The sequence below is a fragment of the Sceloporus occidentalis genome, unplaced genomic scaffold, assembly GCF_023333645.1.
Source record: "Sceloporus occidentalis isolate IW3139 unplaced genomic scaffold, rSceOcc1.0.p SCAF_3, whole genome shotgun sequence".
Taxonomy (NCBI): Eukaryota; Metazoa; Chordata; class Lepidosauria; order Squamata; family Phrynosomatidae; genus Sceloporus; species Sceloporus occidentalis.
In genome coordinates, this window is record NW_028316983.1 from 113,021,032 (window position 1) to 113,046,568 (window position 25,537).

Here is a 25,537-nt window from a genome sequence, read left to right on the forward strand (position 1 = left end):
TGGGAGGTTGTTTGTCCTCACTCCTGTGGTTTTTTCTGGGTCTGGTGGCTCTTCTGGTGTCTGAGCTGTCATAACTGTTGGCCTCTAGAGCCCAGATTAAGTGCTTCAATTCATCTTCTCAGAAGTGGGGTTCACAGATCCCTTTGAGCCAGAGGAGTGATATTAATATTGGTTTGATATGTTCTCTCCTGGATGTTCCAGTAACCAATCTGGCTGCCATGTTCTGAGCTAAGTGAAGTTTCTGAACTTATTACAGAGGTAGTCCAATGTAAAGCGTATTGCAGAAGTCAAGCCTTGGGGTTACCAGCACATGCTCTACCATCTTTAGGTCCTCTAGTTGTAGGAAGGGGGGCATCTAGTGTATCTGCTGAAGCTGATAGAAAACACTCCTGGCTGATGCCTATGTTTAGTACAGTGAATTTAAATTCTTTTGACTTCATGCCTCCATTATTCTCATCCTTTCATTAAGTATAATGTATGAATGCTATATTCTAATCATGTAATTTACAAATGTAAACATCCCTAGGCTTTGTTCTTCTTCTTCCAGCTCTCTCGTATTTTGTAGACTGAGTTATTGTTATACTTTTCTATCTAGCTTTCCTGTTTAAGACCTTCAGTCATTTGTCCCAGTCTTAAGAGCTTATCACACTGACTTTTAACCTGACTGCTCCCCAATGGGACACAGTCGGGTTGCAGGATATAGGTGGGTATTATTGCTCATAATTTGCTGTTACTGCCTCTGGATGAGTGCAAACTGACTCCATCCCAGGTCCCAAGCACATTTTGGAGGCCCCTTTTCAAAGACAGCAAGCTCCTGGCTTTGAAAAGTGGTCCCCAAAGTGTGCCTTGGACATGGGATGCAGCTGGGTTGCACTTGCCTTGTGGCAGTGGTGCCAAATTACAAGCAATAATACCTGCCAGCATCCCACAACACGACTGTATCCCGTTGGGTGGGAGTCGGGTTAAAGGTCGGTGCAAATTAAATTCTGCCGCTTGTTTGGGACTTTGGTTTAGTTTGGTTTGGTTTTGAAGTTCTTTTGCCAGCTTAAAAGCATTTTCATGTTCTGTTTCTTTCTTTTCTTTGTGTTTTCATAGTCTCGTTTTGTAGCATCTCAAACCTTACACCCCACTGGCACTTTTCAGTTTTCAAGCTCAAAGTTTCATCATTTTCATCTCAAACATATCGCCCATTTTTCCATGTTATTTCTCATTTTAGGAAAGCTCTGAGATGGCTTGTGGGGCTCTGTGAACTCACCATAAGAAGATGAAACTGCTTGATGGTTGCCTCTCTTTCTACTAAATTCTCTCTCTTTACCTATTCTCACTCCTAGTCTACATTCATCTGTAAGCCTGTGGAAGGATTGTTTCTGACATGATTCTGAACTGCTTTACACAGTTTAACCATCCACCTGCTTTAACTCCTGCCTCCATGCATAATCCTAAAAAACTAAAACAGCTATTTATTGTGACCTTTCACAAAATGTCACCTTATAAAAAGCATTTCTTTAATATAGATTTAGAAAGTAGTAGTAGTAGTAGTCATTCTTATCATCATCCTTATCAGATTTTTAGAGCACTTCCTAACTCAAATTAAATTTTCTGGTTTTCGATATAGTAAAAAGCAATGGTTGTATATATGCCTAATTGATATTAGCATCATATCTAATTTATATTAGATATCAATTCTTGTAATTAAGAAACCCAAATCGTGAAACTGGGAATGAATTATGCCAATTGGGGAATCTATTTAGGTTTTAGAAATTATTTTCAAGAATGTGCTCATGTCTCTTTCAGGGTCTGGCCTGGAAAGAGGAGGATAAAATGATGATGATGATGATGATGATGATGATGATGATGATGATGATGATGATGATGATGATGGAGAAAAATCCCGGGAGTGTTTATCCTTGTTTGAAAGGCAAGAACAAAAGTCAGAATATTAATAAGAAAATCATCAGCATCTTAACATGCATAAGGTCTTCTAACTATTGTTGTCGTGTGCCTTAAAGTCATTTCTGACTTATGGCGACCCTAGCATCCAGTAGATTTACATGAGCTGGAATTCAAACCCTGGTCTCCAGAGTCATAGTCCATTGCTCAAACCACTACACCACATTGTAGTGTAATTATAGCATCCTTCAAATATATAGCAATGTGGCTGCCAGCTCACAATTCACCAACCTTGCTACAGCCTTACTACAACTTCTGGTTTAAATCTATAGCGCAGCTCTGCTGATACCTGCCCTCCTCCTCATACAGACATTTAGTTGTTGATATGTCTGGTAGGAATCATTTTTAAGGCTTTAGATTCTCTTTTTCTTCCTTTTCTCTTCCTCCCCTTAATTATTTTAGGCTGAGTCACAGATTGTATTGAGTAAAATAAGCGCAGGGATAATTATTTCTTTAGAAATCTACCCCACCCTTTTTGAAAAGCTTAAGTTTTATTCCACTCTGACCACAAGAAAAATCATTGTCCAGGGCAAGCCCAACACACTTCATCTGATAAAGGGAGAGGCAGATAGACAGAGCCATTTACTGTTTGCCTGAGGGGACATTTTTCATGGTTCTGAATGAAATTATAAAATGCTTGAGTAAAAGGATGCACTTGAATGATGAAATGGTTTCCACACAAACCACTATGTTTTGATGTTAGCATTGAAATCCCAGTTTATTTTGAAGCCATCAACAATAATTTCCACTTGACATGAATCAGAAGCTACGGTTAAGTACAGTTTCCTTGGATAAACACCCTCCAACCTACAGAAACCATTGGGACTGTTATTGGTCTATGACCTTATCATTGTCTCTGGGAGAACATCCTTTGTTGTTGTTGTTAACTGTTGTTAACTGCCATCAAATTGATTTCAATTTGTGATTGTGAGAATAAGAGCCCTCCAAGTCACTGAGCCTTATCACACGGAGGTTTGTGCAGCTCTGATCCGAAGCCACTGCCAGTCCAATGATGGGAATTCATGTGATAACGTGATGTATTATCACACATGATTGCTTTCTATGGGGGGTTGTTCCGAGGAGCATCCACAGTGACTCCGAAGTGACTCCTCATTTTGGTGAATTCAGTAACAAGCGAATTCACAAAAATTGCTTCTAAGCTCACTTCGATTTCACTCCGAATTGGTCTGGTATGGAATGCAACTTTCCTTCCGTCCTGGTACATCCCCCCCCCCAAACCTCCAAGATCCCACATTTCCCATGATGCTGCTCTGCAATTTTGCCCCATTTGCTTCCGGTGCTCGGAAGGGTAGATTTAGATGTAGATGACAGGGAATGAAACAGGAGGCTGGGGGGGGGGGAGCAACAAACTCCAACTCCCAGAATTCCATAGCACTGAGCCAGGACAGTTAAAGTGGAGTCAAACCGGATTTTTTCCGCAGTGCAGATTCAACCTAAGAGAAGGCAACTATTACAAAGGGAGGAGAGTGGATTGGAGTCAGGGAGGTGGTTTTTTAGGGCGCATGGAGAATAAGGGAAACCGGATCATTTCTGCAGTCCTCCAAAATGGATCTCCTTCAGAGATCCATTTCTTTACTACCAAGAAAACATGCAGCTTCTACACTGATTATTTTTCAGTGAAAGAAATTTATTAATAATAATAATAATAATAATAATAATAATTTATTTTAAAAATAATAATAATTATAGTTTGCTGAGGCACCAGAACTCTCTGGCAGAGAAGGCTCAATGTCTCACAACACTACAGTTCCCAGGACAGTTAAAGTGGAGTCAAACCAGATTATTGCAGATGCAACCTAAGAGAAGGCAACTATTACAAGAGAACGAGAGTGGATTGGATTCAGGGAGGTGGTACTTTAGGGAGCATGGAGAATAAGGAAAACTGGATACATTCATAGGAATCAGGTGGGGGATGCAGGGAAATCTGACAGGAGGAATCAGGACACATTCTAAAGTAAATAGAGTAAAAAATAAAATAAATAGAAGGGAAGAAGAAACGTGAAGCTGTCATTCACGTGAGGCTAGCATTCACGTGAAACTGGAACCAGGTAGTGGCCCCCTTCTTCACTCCAGAAGCGTAAAATTTCTCAATGCGTTCAGAGCCCCACTGAGCATGCGCAAGGGTCCCAATTCACATCGTTGAATCCGCATGGTATGTACTGGTGTCGTAATTTAATATGCACTCACTCCGCTTTGACCCAGTAATTACCACAGTTTCATTCTTCACGTGTGATAGTTCATCACGTGAATTGCCTTGGATTCAAAGTGACTCCGCCTCCTCCTTGCCACGGAAGGGCTACAGAAGCATTTCAATTTAGAGTTCCAGTCTCATGGGTGATAAGGACCAATCTATCATCAACAGCCCAGCTCAGGTCTGGTCTGCAAACCAAGGGCTGTCGTTTCCTTGACTGTGTCCATCCCTCTATAATGCAATCATCCTCTTTTCCTGCTGCTTTCTATCTAGCCAAGCATAGTCAACTTTTCTAGTAAGCCATGTCTTCTCATAATATATCCATCATACAGCAGTCTCCATTTAGTCATCTTGGCTTCTAGGGAGAGTTCATGCTTCATTTGCTCTGGGACCCATTTATTGGTCTTTTTAGCAGTCCGGGGTATTTACAGAACTCTCCTGCTGGACCACATTTCAAATGAACTGATTATCTTCTAATCGGCTTTCTTCGCTGCCCTGCTTTCACAACCATACATAGAAACTGGAAATGAAATGGCATGGGCATTCCTAACTGTAGTATTCAATGATATATCTTTATACGTGAGAATCTTGTATAGCTGCCCTTCCAAGTCCTTCTTATCTTCTGATTTCTTGACCCCATTTTGATTAATGACTGAAATTTTGACTATCTAAATCTCTTCACTGTCCACTTTAAAGTCATGTTTTATTGACAGGTGAAATCCATCGATATGTTCTTAACTGTGCTGCTGTCCCATTAGTCCTCAGGTATGATAAGTTCCAATATTGGATAGTCATGTGGAAGATTTTCATACCAGGCTTAATCCCTGGGAAAATATCGCTGACACATTGCTCAAACGTTGCTCTAATGTGGAGGAAGCGCCAGTGTCTGAATGCCAGGCGCGCTTCCTTAATCATCACCGAAATGTCACTCCCTCCTTAGCAATCCTGAATCGTTCCTGGGGAGTGGATTTCCTATGAACGCAAAGTTTGCATTCATAGGAAATCTGCTCCCCAGGAACAATTCAGGGACACTAAGGAGGGAGTGACGTTTCAGTGATGATTAAGGAAGTGCGTCTGGCATTCAGACACTGGCGCTTCCTCCATGTTAGAGCGATGTTTGATCAACATTTCAGGGACGTTTTCCCAGCGATTCAGCATGGTATGGAAATCTTTATGGTGTCAGTCTTTTCATCTCCCCTTCACCTTCTTGCTCCCTATTGTCAAGCAGGCTGTTTCCCCCCTTCCTTTTTTCTTTTTCTTTTTACTAAACCACGTTGCCATAATTGCTAAATAGTGTTATAAATTAAAATTAAAATTAAAAAACCAAAAGGCATGCTGGGCAGGGCATGGGACAGGAAGGTAAGGTTAAGGAGGTGAGTGGAAGAGAGCATGAGGGACCATCAATATCAGAAACATCCCAGTCATGCTACTGAAGAGGCATGCGATAAGGAATGCTCCCAAACCCATATGTGTCTGTTTCCTTTTACTAATACAATTATGGTGAGAATGAGGCTTGTGTGATAATGTCCTCAATGTGAGAGTGAAGCAACTATCATTGACATGCTGCTATATTCCCTAAACCTAATTAACTGTTTTGAGTGGAAATTATAGTAAGAGAAGTCTGAGTGGAGAAAGATAACACAAGCTTGGTCTTTGGGGCATTCATAGTCTTACAAACACTTTAATGAAATAAGGTAGAGTGCTGACAGTTGCTTGGGAGACATTACCTCATTATAAATGGATCAGGCCGTAATGTGTTTCCGCTTGCTAAATCATGATGCGTATCGTGCACATCTGTTGAAGAGTCTTGTTGTTGGGCAGTCAATACAATTTTGCCATGACATAATTGGCATGGAGAGACAACAGCACAGTCATTTCCCAGCTCCAAAGTCTTATAGTTTAAATAGTGAGTCCACTGTGGGGGACAGAGGATTGGGCTTTGCCTGGTGGAACTCAGAGTTCAAAACTTTGGTCAGCATGATACTCAGATCGAACACAAGTCTGCCCTATGTTATTTTGGCACCTGAGGTGGAACTTTTAAGCTGTTCCTCTCTGTAATAAAAATAGTCACGGCTGTATCCTACAGTAAAGTTTTAAAAAAAGTTTTAGATGATTGACTTATTAAGTAATCTACATATTACCAGATCCTCAATATATGTGGCAGTATAGATATTAAAAAAATTCATGAGAAAAATTATAATGTAATGGACAGAAGGTGCTACAAATTGCTAGAAAAAGAAGCCATCTTTAATGTTTTCTTTAATATTTTCTTTTACACCCTTTGTTTCAAAACAATCCTTAAATATTAAGCAAATGCACAAATGAATTTTCACAACGCTGATTGAAATAGTTCTTATTAAAACTGGTATGTACTGATGTTGATGATGACTATTACCAAGCAGTAATAGTTTTCCACCATTTCATGGCACCCAGGATCTGCCATCTCAGGCAGCCACCTCACATTGCCTGACGGCAAGACCAAGTCATGTCTAGTACCAAACAAAAGAAGTTCTGATCTTTGCCCTGTCTGTGAAATAACACTAGTAATGGCCTGTTTTGAAACCAGCTCATATAGTTACAATTTAAAAGAGAATCTAATATTTTAATCCTATTTTGTTAGCCCTGTACAAAATAAGAACAAGCTAAAGTTGTCATCAGCAGCACTATGGCTGACATCCTGTTCAGCAATTACATTGTCATAAGCCCGATGTACAAGATCGTAATAATTCCAATTCATGTTTATGGTCACTGAGCAATTACAATGACTAATCGTACACACAAAATCATAGCTTTAAAGCTTTGCATCCCTCCCCAGCACAGCCATTTATGATGCGCTAGAAAGTTGGGTGATGAATAACTGCTTCCCAAAGGACAGAAGAACAGAGCCCTGTCAATCACAGCAGCTGCATCCTGATAAGAGGAGATCGGGGGTCTTCCATGGTTCCTAAACTAGGCATTACTTAGGGATCATGACTACATAACAAGTGCATAACTGCAGGTTATGCATTCAGAACTGCCGTACAAGATTCTGGACAAAGAAACCAGTGGCCATTTACCTTTCTGCCAAGTCACATTCTCCAAACCTTCTTTGGCCCCGCAATAGTTGTAGTCTTGGGCCTGACTTTATCATGTGCTCTTCATGCACGGGTCATGATTAACCAGAGAATTAAAGATAGGAGAAGTGACATTCCATTGTGCCCATTGACATATATGTAATTGCTGAAAAGGAACTTGACATCTGATTCTATGCTCAGCTCTCAATGCCAAATTGAATTATATGGCCATGTTTTGTGGTAAAACAAAAACATCTGTGTAAGGCTGAATCAACAGGGATAAACAATGCATCCTCATCTTGAATTCAGTCCTGTCGGAACACACAGTCCTGCTCTCAAAATAAGCTCACATTTACTCTACTGTTTTTTGGGTGGCAGGGAACAGTTTTTAAAAATGTGTATTTTGACCACAGGATTGGGATCAGAGTGAAATCAGGAGTGGGAAAGGGAAGAGGATTGGGCAATCACCTAGGTCTCCAAATTGTCCCTGCCACAGAAAAGTCATACTCCTGTTTGTATCAAAAACGGAACAAGAGGTGTCACCAAGGAGGAGTTGGTGTTTATATGTGAACCATCACATACATAGCATTGCACACATTTACAGCTCAGCATTTCACCTATTATTGGCCAACCAGCTTCAGTTTTCAGCTGTTCATACTCCATTATAGCATTCTGGAGTCAGGCAGGACCAACTCCTATATGATCTCCATGTCCATCCCAAAAATGACAGAATGAATGTTTTCATAGGGGATCAGAACAACTGAACCTCTGTGATAAAGATTTAAGAATGAAGTAGAGCAAATGGGATGTGGGGAGAGGTAACACGCAGGAGGGCTTAGGTAACTCTTAGATATGCGCTCAACAACCAGTCCAGCAGGACTGCGAATGAGCAGTCTGAACAGTGAGAAAACAAACAAAAACTATGTCTGATTATTCAAATACGTGTATGCATGATAGGAGCCTCCCCGACAAAACACACTGCAGCCACTGCAGTTGGAAATGTCTGCATGCATGATAGGAAAACAAAGGCCATATCCGATTATTCAAATATGGTCATGTGTGGCAGGACCCCCCACCAAAAAAACTGCAGCCACCATTGTCATATCACTGTGTGATCCTATATCAACTAACCTATTTAGTAAATGGTATTTTACATTATAAACTGTATGATAGTAGGTATATTTAATAGAAACACATTTTTTCATTTTCCTTTTTTATTGCCTAATGGTCTGTTGACCATAATAAAGACTGTGTTGTTGTTGTTGTTGTTGTTATAATCCATTACAGTGAACCCATGGCCACCATATATACTGTACCTTCTTGTATCAGTGTGGGGGTCCTGTGTGGCTTTCTGAACTGATTTCAGTTTGTATTAAAATGGATATGTGTGGCATTAAAAGTCAAACCACAGCAGGAGTACTCCATACTGAAACTGTGATAACATTCTCATGTAAATGTTCCCTAAGTAAGCTAGATAATATTCAATAGTAGACCATACATGTGAGGTCTCTAGTGTTGTTGTTGTTGCTTGCGCCCAAGTTGTATTTAATCCACAGCAAACACACTTACATTTTTTAAACTGTCTGTTCAGCAATCATTGTAGGACTATATGTATTTAAAGAAAAAAAATCATTTCCTCTCTTGCTCATTTATTTACATTTCTAATGGTCCATGCATGTGGATGTTAAAATATCATGCAAACATAATTCATTTTCCATGGGCCTTTGCAGAAAGGCTTGGCAGAGGAAAAAGAAAACATAAAAATGATGCACACTTTTAAAAATTACTCTAGATATATTCACATGACAAATACCTTTATGCTTTTTAAATTGTAAAATTAAAATTTGTGATATATCCTTTAAAATAAGATGCCACTAATCAGTTCGAAGATGGTTTCATGAAATGTTTAAATGTTTAGTTTCAGAATATCTCATTGGACAATTTGTACTTGATGCTTCTTTGACCAATTAAAGTCATAATGCAATAATTGTTAGGGCTGGAGCAGCACAAACAAGTTGGGAGAAAAACACAGGGGTTAATCCCCATGACTACATCTGGTACTTGAAGTTATCATTTTCTTTTGCTATCCAACAGGACCAAATGAGGGTTAATTATTTTTACAACTTTTGACTGGTTTATTTACGCACTTTCAAAACAAAATCAGGATGTGTGTACAACAAGAATTCATATTTGTCCTTACCCGACACACAGGACTAAAGATTATTTTGGCCCTCTGCATGTTGTTTCATGCTCCATCTTGGCTGCAACCCTGTTGGCACTTAATCATGTGAGTTTATGGTAGAGGGAATGATATTTAAAAACCCATGATTCTCTAGTGGTTTGCATAAGTAAGCCATTGGTATCTAACTTGTATTCTTTCAGTAATGTTGTAAGCGGTTAGATAGTTCCCTAGAATTTGTGTGGTTAAATTTTTCACAGGCCGCAGGCTTCAGACCCAGTTGTTTTATTGGAAAGTCACTTCACTTTGGAGTATCCCTACTCATTTTAAGGCTGTCTTGGGGTGTGAGTTCTAAAAGTCACATCTTTGGCTGTTCTGAGTTGGGCAGCCACTCTCAGAATTTGCACATCAGGGATTCTTTCTGTGATTACTTGCCAGAGCAATTCTGAACTATTAGTAAAAATAATTATTATCTTTGGAATTAAAGTGTCCTTCCACTTCATAAATTTAGACAGTAATTATTATTTTAATGCGTTGCACTTCTAGGCTAAGAAATGGACAAATTGAAAGGGATGACCATGTGCAATCAGGAATGTTGTGACAATGTAATGTAGGCCCTAAGGAAAATATTATAAGAAAATATTATGACAATTTAAAACGAGTTGTGCAATTTTTTAGAGGAAATAGAGCCATCACTGAAGCCAGTGGAGTTCAACTTGAGTTAGTGCTTTCATCACTATGTTCTCCTTCTTGACTCTAAGCCAATATAATTATTCTAAAATTATAATTTACTTCTCTTTCCAGATTGGGATACTAATATGTCACCCACCACCTCATCAGTGCCCATGCCTGGCTTTTGAAATTTAGTGCCATAAGAGAGGAAATGCCATACTTGGGTTCCAACCAAGAAAGCATTCAGAATGCTGCTGTGGGTCAAAATGGTGGCTTGTTCTTCTTCCTGCAAATAGCACTGCAGGAAAGGCCTGCTAATTTTTAGAGACACACTGGGAAGTGTATGGTCATTACTGGGGGAGCAGCAGGTATGTAAAGAGAATTTCACACTTTCCTTTCTTGAAGCATTCCTGAGAAAGGATACTATTTGTATACAGAGGAAAATTTTCATTAGTAGCAGTAGGGATTTCTTTCCTATGCAAATAGCACTATTAGAAAAGAGATACTCCTTAGGATCCCAAGATGTATATCTCTTTTAAAAAGCTGAAATCTTGTCAGTCTTTAGAGAAGTTACTGATCACAGTCCCAGGAAATTGTGGTTCTTCTCCAGGTTTCCAGGTTGGGAGACAAATCTCAGAGTGAGTGGACATTAGAGAAAAGTGAAATTGATGTTTGTGTTTGATGTCAAAGACAGGGCACCTCTTTCCATCTGTTCCCAAATTGTGCTAAGGTTTTCTGGCTCAGTACAAAGGTGTTTTATATAAGTGTGTTGTTCTCATGTAACTTTTATGCACAAAAAGGCAGAGATGAAGGGAAGGGTTCAAGGACAGAGATATTAGATACATGCACTTCATCCCATTATGCCATTTAAAGCAAGGCAGGGAATGAAAGGTCAGCAGCACTGTGACTCACGAAGTTTCTTGTAATGTAAGCCTTCACAGGCTTGGCATGGGTTTTTTTTTTTGGGGGGGGGGGGATAGTACCCAAGAACTGGCAGTGACCTTTCCACAAGTACTAGCATAAGGTCTGGAAAAGACACATGTCACATGTGTTGTAGATAAGACCATGTCATATGCATGCACTAGTGAGTATAGCAAAAAAAAAAAAAAAAAACTGCTGCAGCTGCTGGGCACTTTTTTGCCTTTCTAGACATCAAATAATTCTGCCCTATCAGCCCCAGTTTGGTTGCCATGCTAGCTGGTTATCTGGACTCAGGTTCCATGCTATTTACCAAGGTTTCTGTCACACTGGTTTTCCACAACCAGTTGACCCAGAAACAGTTCCAGCCTGTCAGCCAACCCATCTCTGCTCTGTGTTTGTTCAATCTCTAGGATTTTACCTCTCCACAAATGACTGTGAACTAGATCTCTGGCTATCTGCAAAGGGAATGTGATGGCAACAGGATGTGCTGTTGGTATGATTGTCCATCAAGCTGAGTTATAATACCCAACAAGCTGGTATAGGGAGAATGGCTCCACAACTATAGTGTGGTGGTTGCAGGGAGGAACATGAGATTAACACCTCCATTAAAGGGGAAGGAAAATGACCCATTTGAACCATTTCCCCACTTCCATTCTGGTTCTTCATGATTCATATAGTTCTGCTTTAGTTGTCATGGTGATTACCTTTTACTGGTCTAAAGGTTTTGCTACAGAATGCCAGGTCTGTGAATAAGAGTACTGGACTGGTCCAGGATGGGTAATCCAAGCTAGCACCCACCACAGAGAAGTCCTGCATGGGTAAAACAAGAGAGATTAATTCCTGCAGCTTTTTTCATGTGGCAGCTGTGGCCACCTAAATGGTACATGGAAAGTTGGAGTTACAGTCATCTTTGATGATTGTCCAGATGCCTTTATAGCAGTCTCTTTATTGTGAGAGATATAAACACTTCTTTGGTCTGGAAACAGGTGAGGATGATCATACTCTATCATTGACAGAGGCTTCGGCCCTGTAATAACACAGTAGAAAGTTTTTGCCTGTCTGAGGAACCCAGCTCATGATTGGCACCATAATGCTCTTAGTGTTACCCAGTTGAGTTTGCCCTGTCTGGTCTGTGCTAATATCTTTGCAAAAGCCACACAGTCTTTTAGTTGATCAGTGAACATAAAATTATGGTCATTTGATCATAAAATAATTGACATTAGATTTAGAGCTTTGCTGTGGTAATCATTTTAATTGGAGACAAATTCAACAACTAGAGACAGGAAAGAATTGCAGTCTGAGTGAGTATTGCTTCACCATTAGAGTATTCATATGATATCCTGTTATTATTTTGTTTTGCGTGATTGTTTATTTTAACTTGTTCTGTTCCAAAAGTCTAGTTCTTTAAAAAGAGGCAAAATCTGATGAAGAAAATGAAATAAACCCCCAACCAATAATACATGTCTAAGTGAGATCAACAAGAACTGGCTGTAAGGTTTGTGGAACTAAAACAGCCAAAATAGGAAGATCTTGAAGCAGTGCAGGACAACAATAAACCTCTGGGCCAAACCAGACATGATGTTATTCCCATCCACAGCCCTTGCATGGGTGGGTCTCCCACTCCAATAAATAGCTCATGGAAGAGGTTGTGGATCAGGTTATGTACGATCAGGATTGTGATTCACAATAGGGTTTTAATTTTTTTTTTTTTTACCACCTCCACAATCCTAGTCAGAACAACCCCTTGTCTCCTACTCACAATGGTTATCAATGAAGCTTTCCATCCATTGTGAATAACAGACTGGGACAAAGAATTTAAAGCTCCTTTCACTCTTCAGGCAGTATTCCATCCCCTCCTACCTGCCAACAATTTAGTCTTAATAATTCAAAACAGACCTTGAGAAATTATTTTTTTGACTACAACTTTCAGAATCTTCCCACCAGCATGGTCAGTGTTCATACGTTTCTTTTAATGGCTGTGTAAATAGTTAAAGAGTTCCCATATTTGGATCCAACAATTAACAGAATGGAGACTGAATCAAGAAATCAGAAGATGGTTGGGAATGGGAAGTGCAGCTATGAAAGAACTAGGCAAGACCCTAAAGAGCAAAGATATACACCTGAGCACTAAAGTCAGAATCATACAAGCCATTGTAGTCCCCATCATCACGTATGGGGGGTGAGAGCTAGACAGTGAAAAAAATGAATAAGTAGAAAATCAACTCATTTAAGATGTGGTGCTGGAGAAAAGTGCTGAGGATACTGTGGACAGCCAAAAAGACAACTGGGTCCTTCTACAGATCAAGCCTGAAAAGCCTTCTGAAATTCCTTCTTCTACACAAGCATTACAGGAAGGAGCCATCTAGGAGCTGTAGTGATAACTGAGAGTTGTAAACCTAAGCTTCCCCAGGTTCTATGAATAATACTTGCATTTGGTTTGATCCTGTGGATTTTGAGAAGTTTTTAAAAAGGTTGTTCCTGCTAAGATAAATAGGAAGAATCTCTTGCAGATATTGTTGGCTCGAAACTTATCCCTGTAGGCCTCCATCTCTAGCCATCTGTAGCATTTTCGGCTTCTTCTGAAGCCCTAAGTGGTTTCAGAACTAGGCTCCTTTATGCTTCCACTGTGCATGTCAGTCCATTCAACATCTGGATTCTTCCCCATATGTTTTTGCCCACTGTAACCTGAAAAAGCCCTATGACTGAACCACCCACCCATTAAAAAGAAAAACCCTAAAAATGGTTACCTCAGAGGTTCATTTGAAAGACAAACCCTGAATTGGTTCATGGGAAAACAGATTCATGCTGTGAGCTTGACATGCCACATGATGTCACCCTCAAGCTAGCAAATGTCTTCACATGTCAAAGAAATGTTAAACGTAAGCCTCTTGAAAGCTGCATATTGATAGTTTCAGTAACTATCTGTTCATTTTGCTGGCTCAATCCTATTCAAAAGCAACTCATTTGAAGTTCTGTGGGATTTTCACTGAATAAGACCATCCCATAAAACAAGACAAACAGCCCACAAATATTAAATTTGTAACAATTATGAAAAATAGAAAAATGAAAATATATAAAGGGTTAAATAGAATGTCATGCATACAACATGAAAAAATATACAAATAACATTCACCCTAACTAGAAGCCATTAATAGCCTACATCCTCATGAAATCATCTGACAGCCTTTTAAAGCCATCCAAATAGACAACTTGTGATAGTGAATTGTGTGGGCCAATTCTGTGCCATGTGAAGATGGTATTCCTTTTATCTGTCTTGAATCTTCCTTTATCTGCCATGTATGATTCCAGATTATAGTATAGGTTGAGTCTCCCTTATCCAAAATGCTTGGGAGCAGAAGTGTTTTGGATTTTGGATTTTTTTGGTGGGGGGGTGGTGTTGGAGGAATTTTGGACTACTTGCATATGCATAATGAGATATCTTGAAGATGGGACCCAAGTCTAAATATGAAGTTCATTTATGTTTCATGTACACCTTATACAACATAGGCTGAGGTTAATTTTACACAGAATATTTTAAATAATTTTGTGCATGAAACAAAGTTTCTGTACACTGAACAATCAGAAAGCAAAGGTGTCACTATCTCAGCCACCAATGTCGACAATTTTGGAGTATTTTGGATTTTGGAATTTCAGATAAGGGAGACTCAGGCGCGTTACAGACCTCCCAGAAGGGGTGGTCTCGCACCGCTGCCGGTTGCAGCGTGGAGGAGCCGCAGCAGCCAAACAGCAGGGCTCCTCCGCGCTGCAAATAAGAAGCGCCAAAATGGCGCTTCTCTTTGCGGCACGGATATGATGCTGCGAGGCACCAATGGCGCACTTGCAGCGTCATAAGTGCCACGCAACGTGCGGACGCAGCGTGCCTGCTACGTAAAGATGGTGGCCCCCATGTGGAACAGGTGCCGCCATTTTGTACGGACTGGGTCCGTATTAGGGTTAGAGGCATCCGGAAGGGACACCCCTTTCTAATCCTAATACGGACCCAGTCCGTACTTTATGCCTGTTTGTAACGGGCCTCAATCTGTATTATGTTTTCTTCTGTTATCCCTGAATTCAGGGATGTAGCTGTAGAGAATGGGTTCATTGTCCCTCCAAATCCACCTCCACTGCAATTTTCCTTCAGCCCCCAAATTTCTAGCATTACAGAGAGTGAAATGCCGAAAATTGTTCATACCTTGCTGTGTTCGCATTCCCTTGATAATTTTGCCTGCCCTTCTCTTTGGATGTCTAAATTGTATATCTAAATATATAATTGAAGTTTTAAGTTTCCACAATGCTAGATGCTTAGGGATTGAAGGGAAATTTGATTTGGGGACTGAATTTTTATTTCAGGGCAATGTTTTTATTTTGGATCTCATAGTATCTCCTGTTTACCTCTCAGTGAAAAACCAGTGAGCAGAGGAAAGGAGGCAGGAAAGCATGTGGAGAAGAAATAGACAGCAAATAAAAATGGTGTCTCCCACATTGGTTCTGGGGAAATTAGTTTAGTTGGGGGGGGGGGCACTGTATTTTCTGTTTGTTTTTTAAGTCTTAATTTCATGTAATTAATGTCAATGTCTTTGTTCCAATCTTTGGTGATGCAGTCATGCACGTCTTGGAGATAGAAATTGAAGACATAGCTTTGTTAGTCTGGAAAATCAGTTTGCCCTATGATGAATTTGGATTTGAAATTCCTGGGATTTAGAGCTTTCAAATCATTGCTTTGCATCATAAATCTTCCAGAGATGGGGGAGAGAGAAAAAAATTAAGGGATAGCTTTTCTACTGGATTATGCCTCTGCCACTAGGCCAATGACTTCTGGAATCCTTGTTGGCATCATGGCCAAACTTTAATAGCTGTTCAGAGGCATGAAAAAGTAAGTTTGTATAGGTGACCTTGTGAGATGCGTTGGCAGTTTGAACCTACATAAGGATTTCAAGGCTGAAAATGGACTGGAAAAGCAAATTTTCCTCTGTTGCTAGCCTGCTTGTATAATTTTCATAGCTATTAGGGGAATGGGTCATGCTTGCACATTTTGGTTTTCTTTAGCCCCATACAGCCAGGCCAAAATAAAGCAGCTTTGGGTCACTTTGGAGGTATGCTGTTTAAATGATGCATGCGTCCTAAGAGGCCAGAAGCTGCATCAAAGCTGCACTCCAGTCTTTAGGACTGGAGCATGGTTTAGCGTGGATTCCGGACACTTAGGACCAAAGTGACCCGAAGCAGCTTTATTTTGGCCTGGCTGTATGAGGCCTTTGTTTGCTTCTGCACAATACCCCTGGAAGTCCATCTTCCATCAACCTTGGCTGAGGAGTGATGCACATAGCCAATGTTGGGGAATTCAGTTGCCAGCCATGGGTTAGTCTGGTTAGAAGTGGAACCTTGGTCCAAAACACATTGCAGAAACAATCCAGTTTGAGACTGCTTTAACTGTCCTGGACCAACTCTAGGGAATTCTGGGAACTGTAGTTTTATGGGATGTTTAGCCTTCTCTGTCAGAGTGCTCTGGAGCGCCACTAATTTACAATTCCCAAGATTCCCTAGCACTGAGCCAGGGTTGTTAAAGTGTTCTCAAACTGGATTATTTCTGCAGTGTGTTTTGGACCCTTATCACACAGGTTATTCTCCTGCTACAGGGCTGTTTGTAAAATCACTATACAGTCAGAATTTCTGTTTTTCCTTGTGCACTTGTGGAACAATTTGTGCAAAATCCCTGTCACACACAGCATTTGGGACTGTCTGCCCCACAAAAAGGGGGGAGGGAAGAGAAATCAGATTGCAATGTCCACCCCTTCTCCCCACCCAAACAATGCCCACTGACCACCCCAAAGCAGCACGACAGTGCAACTGAAGTCAATAACTGATTTTTTGTGTGTTAATACAGAAAAATGCATTTAAAACTGTATCTCCTAGAAGAACAATAAATGAGGTATGATGCCATGCAATGAGCTCCAAATGAAGGCCCTATAATCCTGCTGCAAATGCAACTTACCTGCATTGTACCATAAAACCCTTAATTTGGGAGCCCAGTTCTACCATTGGCTGTGAGGGGATGCTGGATCCCATCAGTGAAATGGAATGATTCACTGGGTGTATGATCTTCTGCATCATTTACCACCAATAGAGCTTAGGCTATAGTAGTAATGTATCTCAGTGTTCAGCACCAAAAGAACTGTTGTGCAGTTCTGGAATTACACCAGGTTCTGGTAGAGAATTCATTTCATATGATGGGGAAATGATGGAATGCAGACTCTTTGGAGATGTGATAATTTTATTCTTCTTTGTAAATGTGGAACAATCCATTCAGATCCAGGTGCAGCAGTGCAGCTACTATGCTAGTATATGAAGTATACTATGCTAGTATATGAAGTATACTATATATGCTAGTATATAAAGTATATAGTATATGAAGACTGAAAGTGTGTGTATGTGTAGGTGCGGAGGTGACCTCTTCATTTATAATTTTCACTGCTTTGAATTATGTAGTATCTAACCGCATATCCTGCTTTTAAAAAATTCCTACATACTTCCTTCTCTGCAATTTTGTTCCAGTGTGCTGACACTGTGCTAGTCATTGTCACTATTCAATAGATCATGAGATGGAGAGTTTGTAGTGTATTTGCATGGGGATGCACATATATACAGTATTTCCTCACCACTTCTTCTGCCATAATATGGTGAGGAAGTTGTAGCTGTAATAATCTACCTATAGCTTTGGACAATACTGTAAATTAATCTAGAAGGTTCAAAAGAATAAGAGAACATTGAATAATAAACACTTTGTAGCAATCTTTCCATATTTAATAAAAAAAAGAAGAATGTGAACATTTATTTTGGCTATTTCCAATGTGTAAACAACACTCTTTAGTAAAACACTTTTTTCATTTTTTGGGAAAAAAACCCTCTTTGATATTGCATAGAAAATACACATAAGCAAACAGAACTTTATATATACATACATATTTTCATAAAAATAGAATACATCTTGACAAATTACTTCCAGAGTTTGTTACCACTTTATACAGTGTATTGACACCTAACACGTTGCTAGATCAAACTTGCTAGACCTCTTCTTGCTTGCTTTCTCTCTTTCTTTCAAACAATTCAGAATTGGGGTAGGCAAAATTCCATCTAATCTACGATCATTGTCATTCCTTGAAGGAAAAAGATGAAATTGGTTGCTTGCACAGTTCGCTATGGATTCTGTTTTAGGTTTTAGGTCATGAATACAAGTGGGATGGTGTTGCATGGAGAAAAATGGGGGGATTGGTCTAAAGCACTTAATTAAGAATAGCGAAACAAGGAATTCCAATGTTGTAAATCAGTAGAGTAACAATTTCTCCTATAATGTCTGTGTAAGAGGCAATTATATAGGTTTTGTTTTTGAGGGCATCAATGACTAGGGGTTGTCAGGACTGGAGCTAATACTCCACATTTTTGTTGTTCTTTTTCTTGAGGAAAGGGAAGGAAGAGAATACCCTCAAAAAGTCCCAAGAACTTTCAGGACGGCAAATGCCAAGGACCTTTTTAAACCATGCTCTTGGAAAGTTAAAGATTGGATATGACAAAGAGTTGTCGAAAGGGATGTATAACATGAAGTGTACTGGTTAGAGTGCTAAGATCGTAAGTGGCTTGTTTGTGTTATGGTTGCAGACATAGCTCAGAAAAAGTTAGTTTTGGGACCATGGCTCCCTAGGTTTCTTGGAATGCAGTCCAAACAAGTACTTTTTCAAAGTTCAAAGTAGCAGATAATGTTCGCTGCTCTACGACATACATGCAACAGCCATAATAGCATTCACATCACTCTCACTGCTGTCTTTAAAAGTTACCTGTTGGAATGAGATTGGTGTCTTCATTTAATGTAAAAAAAAAAAAAAAGCAGCACTCACTGTGGTCAGAAAAGACAAGTGCATCTCCACCATTTGCTAGAACAAAAATGTTATGTCATTAAAAATGTTTCTTGCAATTTTGTAAGAAATATAACTTGCTTTTTTTTTTATGGTAGGGAAACAACAACTGGATGGTGGGGGGCGGGGGGAGGAAAGAGAAGTTTTGCCTACCATTTTTGACCCCTACACGATCATCTAAATTATTATTTCTAATTAGTTACAAAGAGTCAGCAGAACAATCTTTGGAAAATGACTGCTCCAGTGTAATAAATAAAGCAAGTGGTTAAGATTCCAAGAGAATCATGAATTATGGTCATTTTTGTCAAGATGGAATGATTGCAACAGTTTGGCAGCCAGAGGGAAGAAACAAGGATAGAACACAGCACCATTCCCCCCCAAGTTGCAAGGTCTGCAACTGTTTTAAGATGAGGCAGCAGTCATTCTGGAAGTGTTGACACCCAGCAGCACATGTAATGCATGTGGTTAACATACTTCACTTACTCTCAGCAGTGTTTTTCCTAGTATGGATAGGCAGACACAGCTATATAGACTATGAAGGTTGTCTGATATTCGATGGCTCCATCAATGCTATAAGACAGAGCCCTGACTCTCATTCTGTAGGTCTCTGGCTCTTGCAGAGCCCTGGTTGTATACACCACTCCTTTCAAGTTCTCATCTCTGAGTGCAAAAGGGATTGTTGCATCCTCATTTACCATGAGGAAAGTTGTCCTTGGATGCATCACTCCATCTTCAGTGTAGGCAACTAGTCGGATTAAATCCTGATTGGCAGCAATCCCAAAAGGGAGGGATACAAGTTTGTATTCCAAGGCATAGGGGCTCAAAGAACACTCCAAGTCATTGGGTGGGCAGTTCTTCAGGCAGAACCTAAAACAGAACAAAACAACAGCTTAGGTCCAGACTATTTGAAAGGTTGTATCTCTCCATATGAACATACCAGAACTTTAAGATCTGGGGAAGGCTTTCTCTCAGTCCCGCCACCATCACAGGTTTGCTTGGTGAGGACACAAGAGACACCCTTTTCAGTGGTTGCTCTCATCCTCTGGAACTCCCTTCTCCTCCCTGCTTTCCTTTTACCAGCAAGCAAAAATGTTTTTATTTTAGTAAGCTTTTTAATGTTTAAGCAGGGAAGGTTCTTAATATTGTTATGTTTTATCTGGTTTTAACTTTCTATGGTTTTTAATCAGTTTCATCATATTTTACTACGGTGATTTTAAATGAGTTTCAAAACTTTTTGTAAATATTTTTAATTTGTTATGAAAACCACCTTGAGTCCCATCCTGGGAGGAAGGCAGCATATAAACAAAATAAAATAAAAACATACAACTATGAAGGCTCATGACTGCATTAAATTAGTGATGTAGTTAAGCAACTCTATATTTTGTATAAGTATTTGTATAGTTTAAGTCACTGGATGCAACCAACAGTGATTTCTGAAGGATGAGATATTTTGGAACTAAGGAGCATTTTTTAAGTAGATCACCAAGCTGACATTAAGCAGGAACTTCAAACAATGCAGCATAGGGCATATATTAAACATAAAGACATTTATCAATCATAACATGGCACAACAGCATAGGCCTTAAGTACAGTTTATGAGGAAATGTATGAGTGCTGCCAGGGGCCATTCACACTACCATATACCCCAGTTTCTACCCCGTATTAAAAGTGGAGTGTTTCCACTGGCCTCGGGTTTTTCACACCCGGATTGGGGTCTTGCACACCCAGTCCAGGGCAAATGTCCCTCAGCGTGGGCTATTTGAAACCGGGGTTTCCCCCATTTCCTTTTGGAAAATCCAGTGCAAAGTGAATGTGAACATGGCCTTGATCATAATCAGGTCAAGTTCAGGGGAGGGATCAGGGTCAGAGGATGGGCAGTAGGCAGAACATACTTCCCCTCTCGCACCATTTCGCTTCGCAAGCAACATTTGTTTTGACAGATCATGTGAAAGCTGGTGCTTTTAGATTGATAGAATGTGTGAATGCTTGTGCTACATATATGCGTATAGGAAGGAGACCTTTGCTTTGGGGTGGAAATGGAGGTAAACGGCCAGCGAAGGGGACCTTGCTCTGGGGACAAAACCTCACTCTGGGATCGGAGAGATGGCATGGGGGGGGGGGAGAGGAGAGAAGGCACTCAGACCAGAGAGATGGCATTCGGGGGGAAGAGGAGGGAAGGCACTGGGATTGAAGAGATGGTGTTTGGGGGGGAAGAGGAGGGAAGGCACTTGGATTGGAGAGATGTCATTGGGGGGGAATAATCTGAAATGACCTGAAGGTACACAACACACACACACACACACACACCACTGGAGGTTTTAAATTTGACAAGTTGACAGAATATGCAAACTTTGTTGCTACATTTTTAAAAAAGGAGGGGGAAAAGCACCCATGCTGTTGGCGAATGGCTGCATGACATGCCACCATTGACATCAGCGGATGTAAATATGTAAATCATTTGATTGACAGTTTCACAGAATATGCATGTGTGAAGCAGTGTGAACATCAGCAGAGTAAATTGCACCGGGGAGTTCAATCGGGGTAAAGTTAATGAGAACATCATTCCGGACGAATTCTGCATTGGGATTACCGGATCTGCCCACATCTACCCAGGGCAAACACACCAGTGTGAAAGGGGCCCAGGTCTTTTTTTTTTTTTTTTTTAAAGAAACCATTCTGATATTACTAGCTTTCAAACTTAGTTCATGGGTGGGTATAATTTGAGATACCTTTCATTCTTTTCTCAGAGATTACAGTGGGATATAGAGGAAGGACCACTGAAGAAATTATTCAAACCATTTACAATGTCAATGTCCCAGGGACCCCATGAAAGTATTTCAGATGCATTAGGGTATACTGGATCTCCCTCTTTGGGAACCGAGACAAAGAGAGCCACCCTTGGAGAAGGAGATCTTATCTCAGAAATCCTCCACCTACCTAGCTGTCAAAGGACAGGGAGGGGATACAGTGGTAATACAAAGAGAGGTTGGGGAGCCAAAGGATCTAGACATCTCCAAACATTCATGCCTCCTCCCAATATATGCCTGACCTACCTCATCTCTGGAGCTGAAATATCTCACTTTACAAGACTGGTGTTCTATGATATCAAACTTTGATTGTCTTGTGATTCCACAACTCCCCCCCTCCCCAAAATAATATTCTTTTTAATTGTGTTTGAAGAGCTATTTAAACACAGGTCAGGTCAGTCAACAAGTTTCTTTGAAGGATACTGGAGCAAAGTACCATGAAAATATGGTGGTGCCAGTATTGGAGTAATTCAGGCAGTGCATAATTTGAACCATTTTTGATTTAGGGAAGAGCTATGAAGGAAGTCATGATGATCAGTTTTAAAGTATAGGAATGGAATGACCACATCTTTTTTGTGACTGTGTTTGAAATGCTGTATTATATTGCATTACAAGACCAGAAAGTAAATCTGTAAAAACATAAAGAATTGGTGGGGGAGACATACCCAGAAAGAGGATCTCGCTGATAATTTGGAGGACAAGGTGTTTCAATACACTGATAGCTTCCTCTCATGTTAAAACACATGTGATTTGGTCCACAGTAGATGTTCTGCTCAAGGCACTCATCTATATCTGATTAAAAGTAAAAGAAACCACATAATCAGATAAGCAATTAATTATTTTCAAGTAATGTTGTCGGATATTTTAAAAACCCAAAATTTCTCAAGCTTATGTACTGTAAGATTTTAAGCTCTCATATGTACTGTATCTTGTATTATGTTTTCCCACTTGTTCTGAAGGTATAAACAATTTTAATGCTCAAACACACAAAAAACAAACTGCTTGTTACACACTGGTGGACTCCAGAGAGCTTCTATTCCTTTCTCTAGGAGTCTAGACTAAACACTTTAAGTAATCAGTTTAGACACAATTTTTCTCTTACTTAAATATCTAACTGACAACCTATTACATAAACAGATAAACTTCAGATGTGCTAGCAGTATTAGAATAAAAATAATCCAATAAATATGGACTAGATGTTATAAAAATCAGTTAGACTGGGAGGGGGCATAATATCAGGGTGTCTTTATGTGACCAAAGAATCAGGAAGCCCCCTTCAGAATTTAGAAAAAAAGAAGAGGACCCAAAACTGATCCTTATGGCACCCCGACAGTTGCAGGAAAATCTTTTCACATAAATCCCCAAAACAAAATAGGAAGAATGATCAAACTAAAAATATTTAAACCAGGACAAAGCATTTCCCATTATTTCCAGTGACGCCAGCTGTAACCATAAGATCTGATGATCCAAAGTGTCAAAGGCTGCAGAAAGATCCAACAGGATCAATACAGATGTTTGATGCTACGCCTTACCCACAAGAATATCATTTATTTCATCAGTCAAAACCATTTCAGTGGGAGTGACCTATACAAAACCCTGACTGAAATGGGTCTAGGACAGCCTTCTGGGGAGCACAAGCAACAGGAGCTTCAAAAAGCATGTTCTTATGGCACGTTCCTCTTAATAAAGTTTTTATGTTTTGGTTTGGTTATGCTATGTTTTGATAATGCTATTCTACTTAATGTTTATGATCTATTGCACTTATTTCAGAAATGCATGCCCCACATTTCCTCCCCAGAAAAGCTGTATCCCAGTTGAATAAGGAAATGAGCATAACTGTCAATCACATTTGTGTGTGTGTATGTGTGCCTTCATGTCATCTCTAGACTTATGACAACCCCATGAATTTCATAGAGTTGTCTTAGGGGCTAGACAGATTGGCAGAAAGGGGTGGCAAGACGCCACCCCTTTCTACCCCGGATGGAGACCACGGCAACCAAACGCCATGGCCTCCAAGAGGCCTAAAAAGAACATGTTCCCCGGTGGGTTCTTTTTAGGCTGTGCGTGGGGCACCATTGGCATGCTTGTGCACCATGATTACATCCGCATGGTGCTGTGCTGTTTGGGCACTGCACCGCATGGACGTCATCATGGCGCACCATGTATGGATGGGCGTGTGCGATGATGGCAGCCAGGGTGCGTAGTAGGGTTGCTGAGCGTGTAAACACTCAGCCTCCACACAACCCTAGTTTGGGCCCAGGCCGGGGCAAAGCACCCATCTGTACAGATCCTTAGTCAAGGAATACAGTGGACCCTTCCCATCTGTGGGGGTTTGGTTCTGCCCATCCCCCACAGATGGCAAAAAACGCAGCCAGATACTCCCCATATTATTCAATGGTGGCAACGTTTGTGTGGATGCTTCAGCATATCCATGCAGCCATTGAATAACATGGGACACAGCAATCTGTGCCTGGTCAAATCTACAGATTGCCAGCCCACCAATAAGTAGTGTCCACTGTGATCAGAGGTAGTTTTGCAAGCTCCTTCCTATAAAATAATGCCTACAGCACCTGGTATTCATTGGCAGTTTCCCATCTAAGTAACAACTAGGACTGACTCTGCTTAGCCTTCAAAATCAGACAGGATCTTGTGTCTTCACGGTACTTAGGCCCCTCAGTTCAGTAGGAAGAAAAATGTAGGAAAGTGGAAAGATGCAAGATGACTCAGTTTAGTCATCTTGGCTTTCAGGGAGAGTGATCAGATGTTTGATCTGTTCTAGGACCCATTTGTTTGTCTTTTTGGCCATCCATGGTATCCTTAATACCAGCATCACGTCTCAAATGAGTTTTCTTTCTATCAGCATTCTTCACTGTACTAATATTTTAAGATGTTTAGGGTCTGGAAACCATGCCCTATGAGGAACAACTTAGGGAGCTGGGGATGTTTAGCCTGGAGAAGAGAAGGTTAAGAGGTGATATGATAGCCCTGTTTAAATACCTGAAGGGATGTCACATTGGGGGGGGGGGGAGCAAGCTTGTTTTCTGCTGCTCCAGAGACTAGGACCTGGAGCAATGGATGCAAGCTCCAGGAAAAGAGATTCCACCTCAACATTAGGAGGAACTTCCTGACAGTAAGGGCTGTTCAATAGTGGAACACACTCCCTCGGAATATAGTGGAGTCTCTTTCCTTGGAGGACTTTAAGCAGAGGCTGGATGGCCATCTGTTGGGGATGCTTTGATTGAGAGTTCCTGCATGGCAGGGGGTTGGACTGGATGGCCCTTTTGGTCTCTTCCAACTCTATGATTTTATGATTATATATATATCTATCTTGACAGCACATTCATCTAATCTTTCTTCTAACACTTTGTATATTTTTCTTACCTTGACATGTTTTGCCATTGGGCATAACCCGGTAACCTGATGGGCAGAGACACTGGTAACTTCCTAAGGTGTTCCTGCACTCATGCTGACAAGTATCTCGGCTCTCACATTCATCAATATCTGTTAAAAGCAGAACACCAAACATTAAAATACTATGTTCAAGAGGCAAAAGAACATGGAAAATATTTTTGAGAAAAATTCCAGAAAATAAATTAAATTGTCTCTCTCGCACACAACATAACACACACCTCCACACAAATACCCTAAGCCATATAAGATTAATGCACTGTGTGAATCTGTGTGTTTTCTTAGTTTGGCAAATCTAAATAATCCTGTTACATTCAAGACTTCTTTTTACATGTAACTGTCTAAAGGCCTGATAACAATTGCACAAGCAATCTTTTCAAAAACAGGAGGAAAGGAGAATATAAAACTGATACCGTTCAGTGACCGAAATG

General features: G+C 40.3%; 1 protein-coding gene across 1 annotated transcript in view; it reads right to left on the reverse strand.

The window, feature by feature from the left end:
• Window positions 1-17,826: 17,826 nt before the first annotated feature.
• The window catches only part of HMCN1 (hemicentin 1), a 284,684-nt gene continuing 276,973 nt past the window's right edge, over window positions 17,827-25,537 (reverse strand). Inside the window, exons 105-107 of the mRNA XM_089515825.1 lie at window positions 25,080-25,199; window positions 22,364-22,490; window positions 17,827-19,758 (exon numbers count right to left, since the gene is read on the reverse strand). Of these exons, the coding sequence (XP_089371951.1) occupies window positions 19,392-19,758; window positions 22,364-22,490; window positions 25,080-25,199 (614 nt within the window). The 3' untranslated portion in view covers window positions 17,827-19,391. The remainder of the gene's footprint in view (window positions 19,759-22,363; window positions 22,491-25,079; window positions 25,200-25,537) is intronic.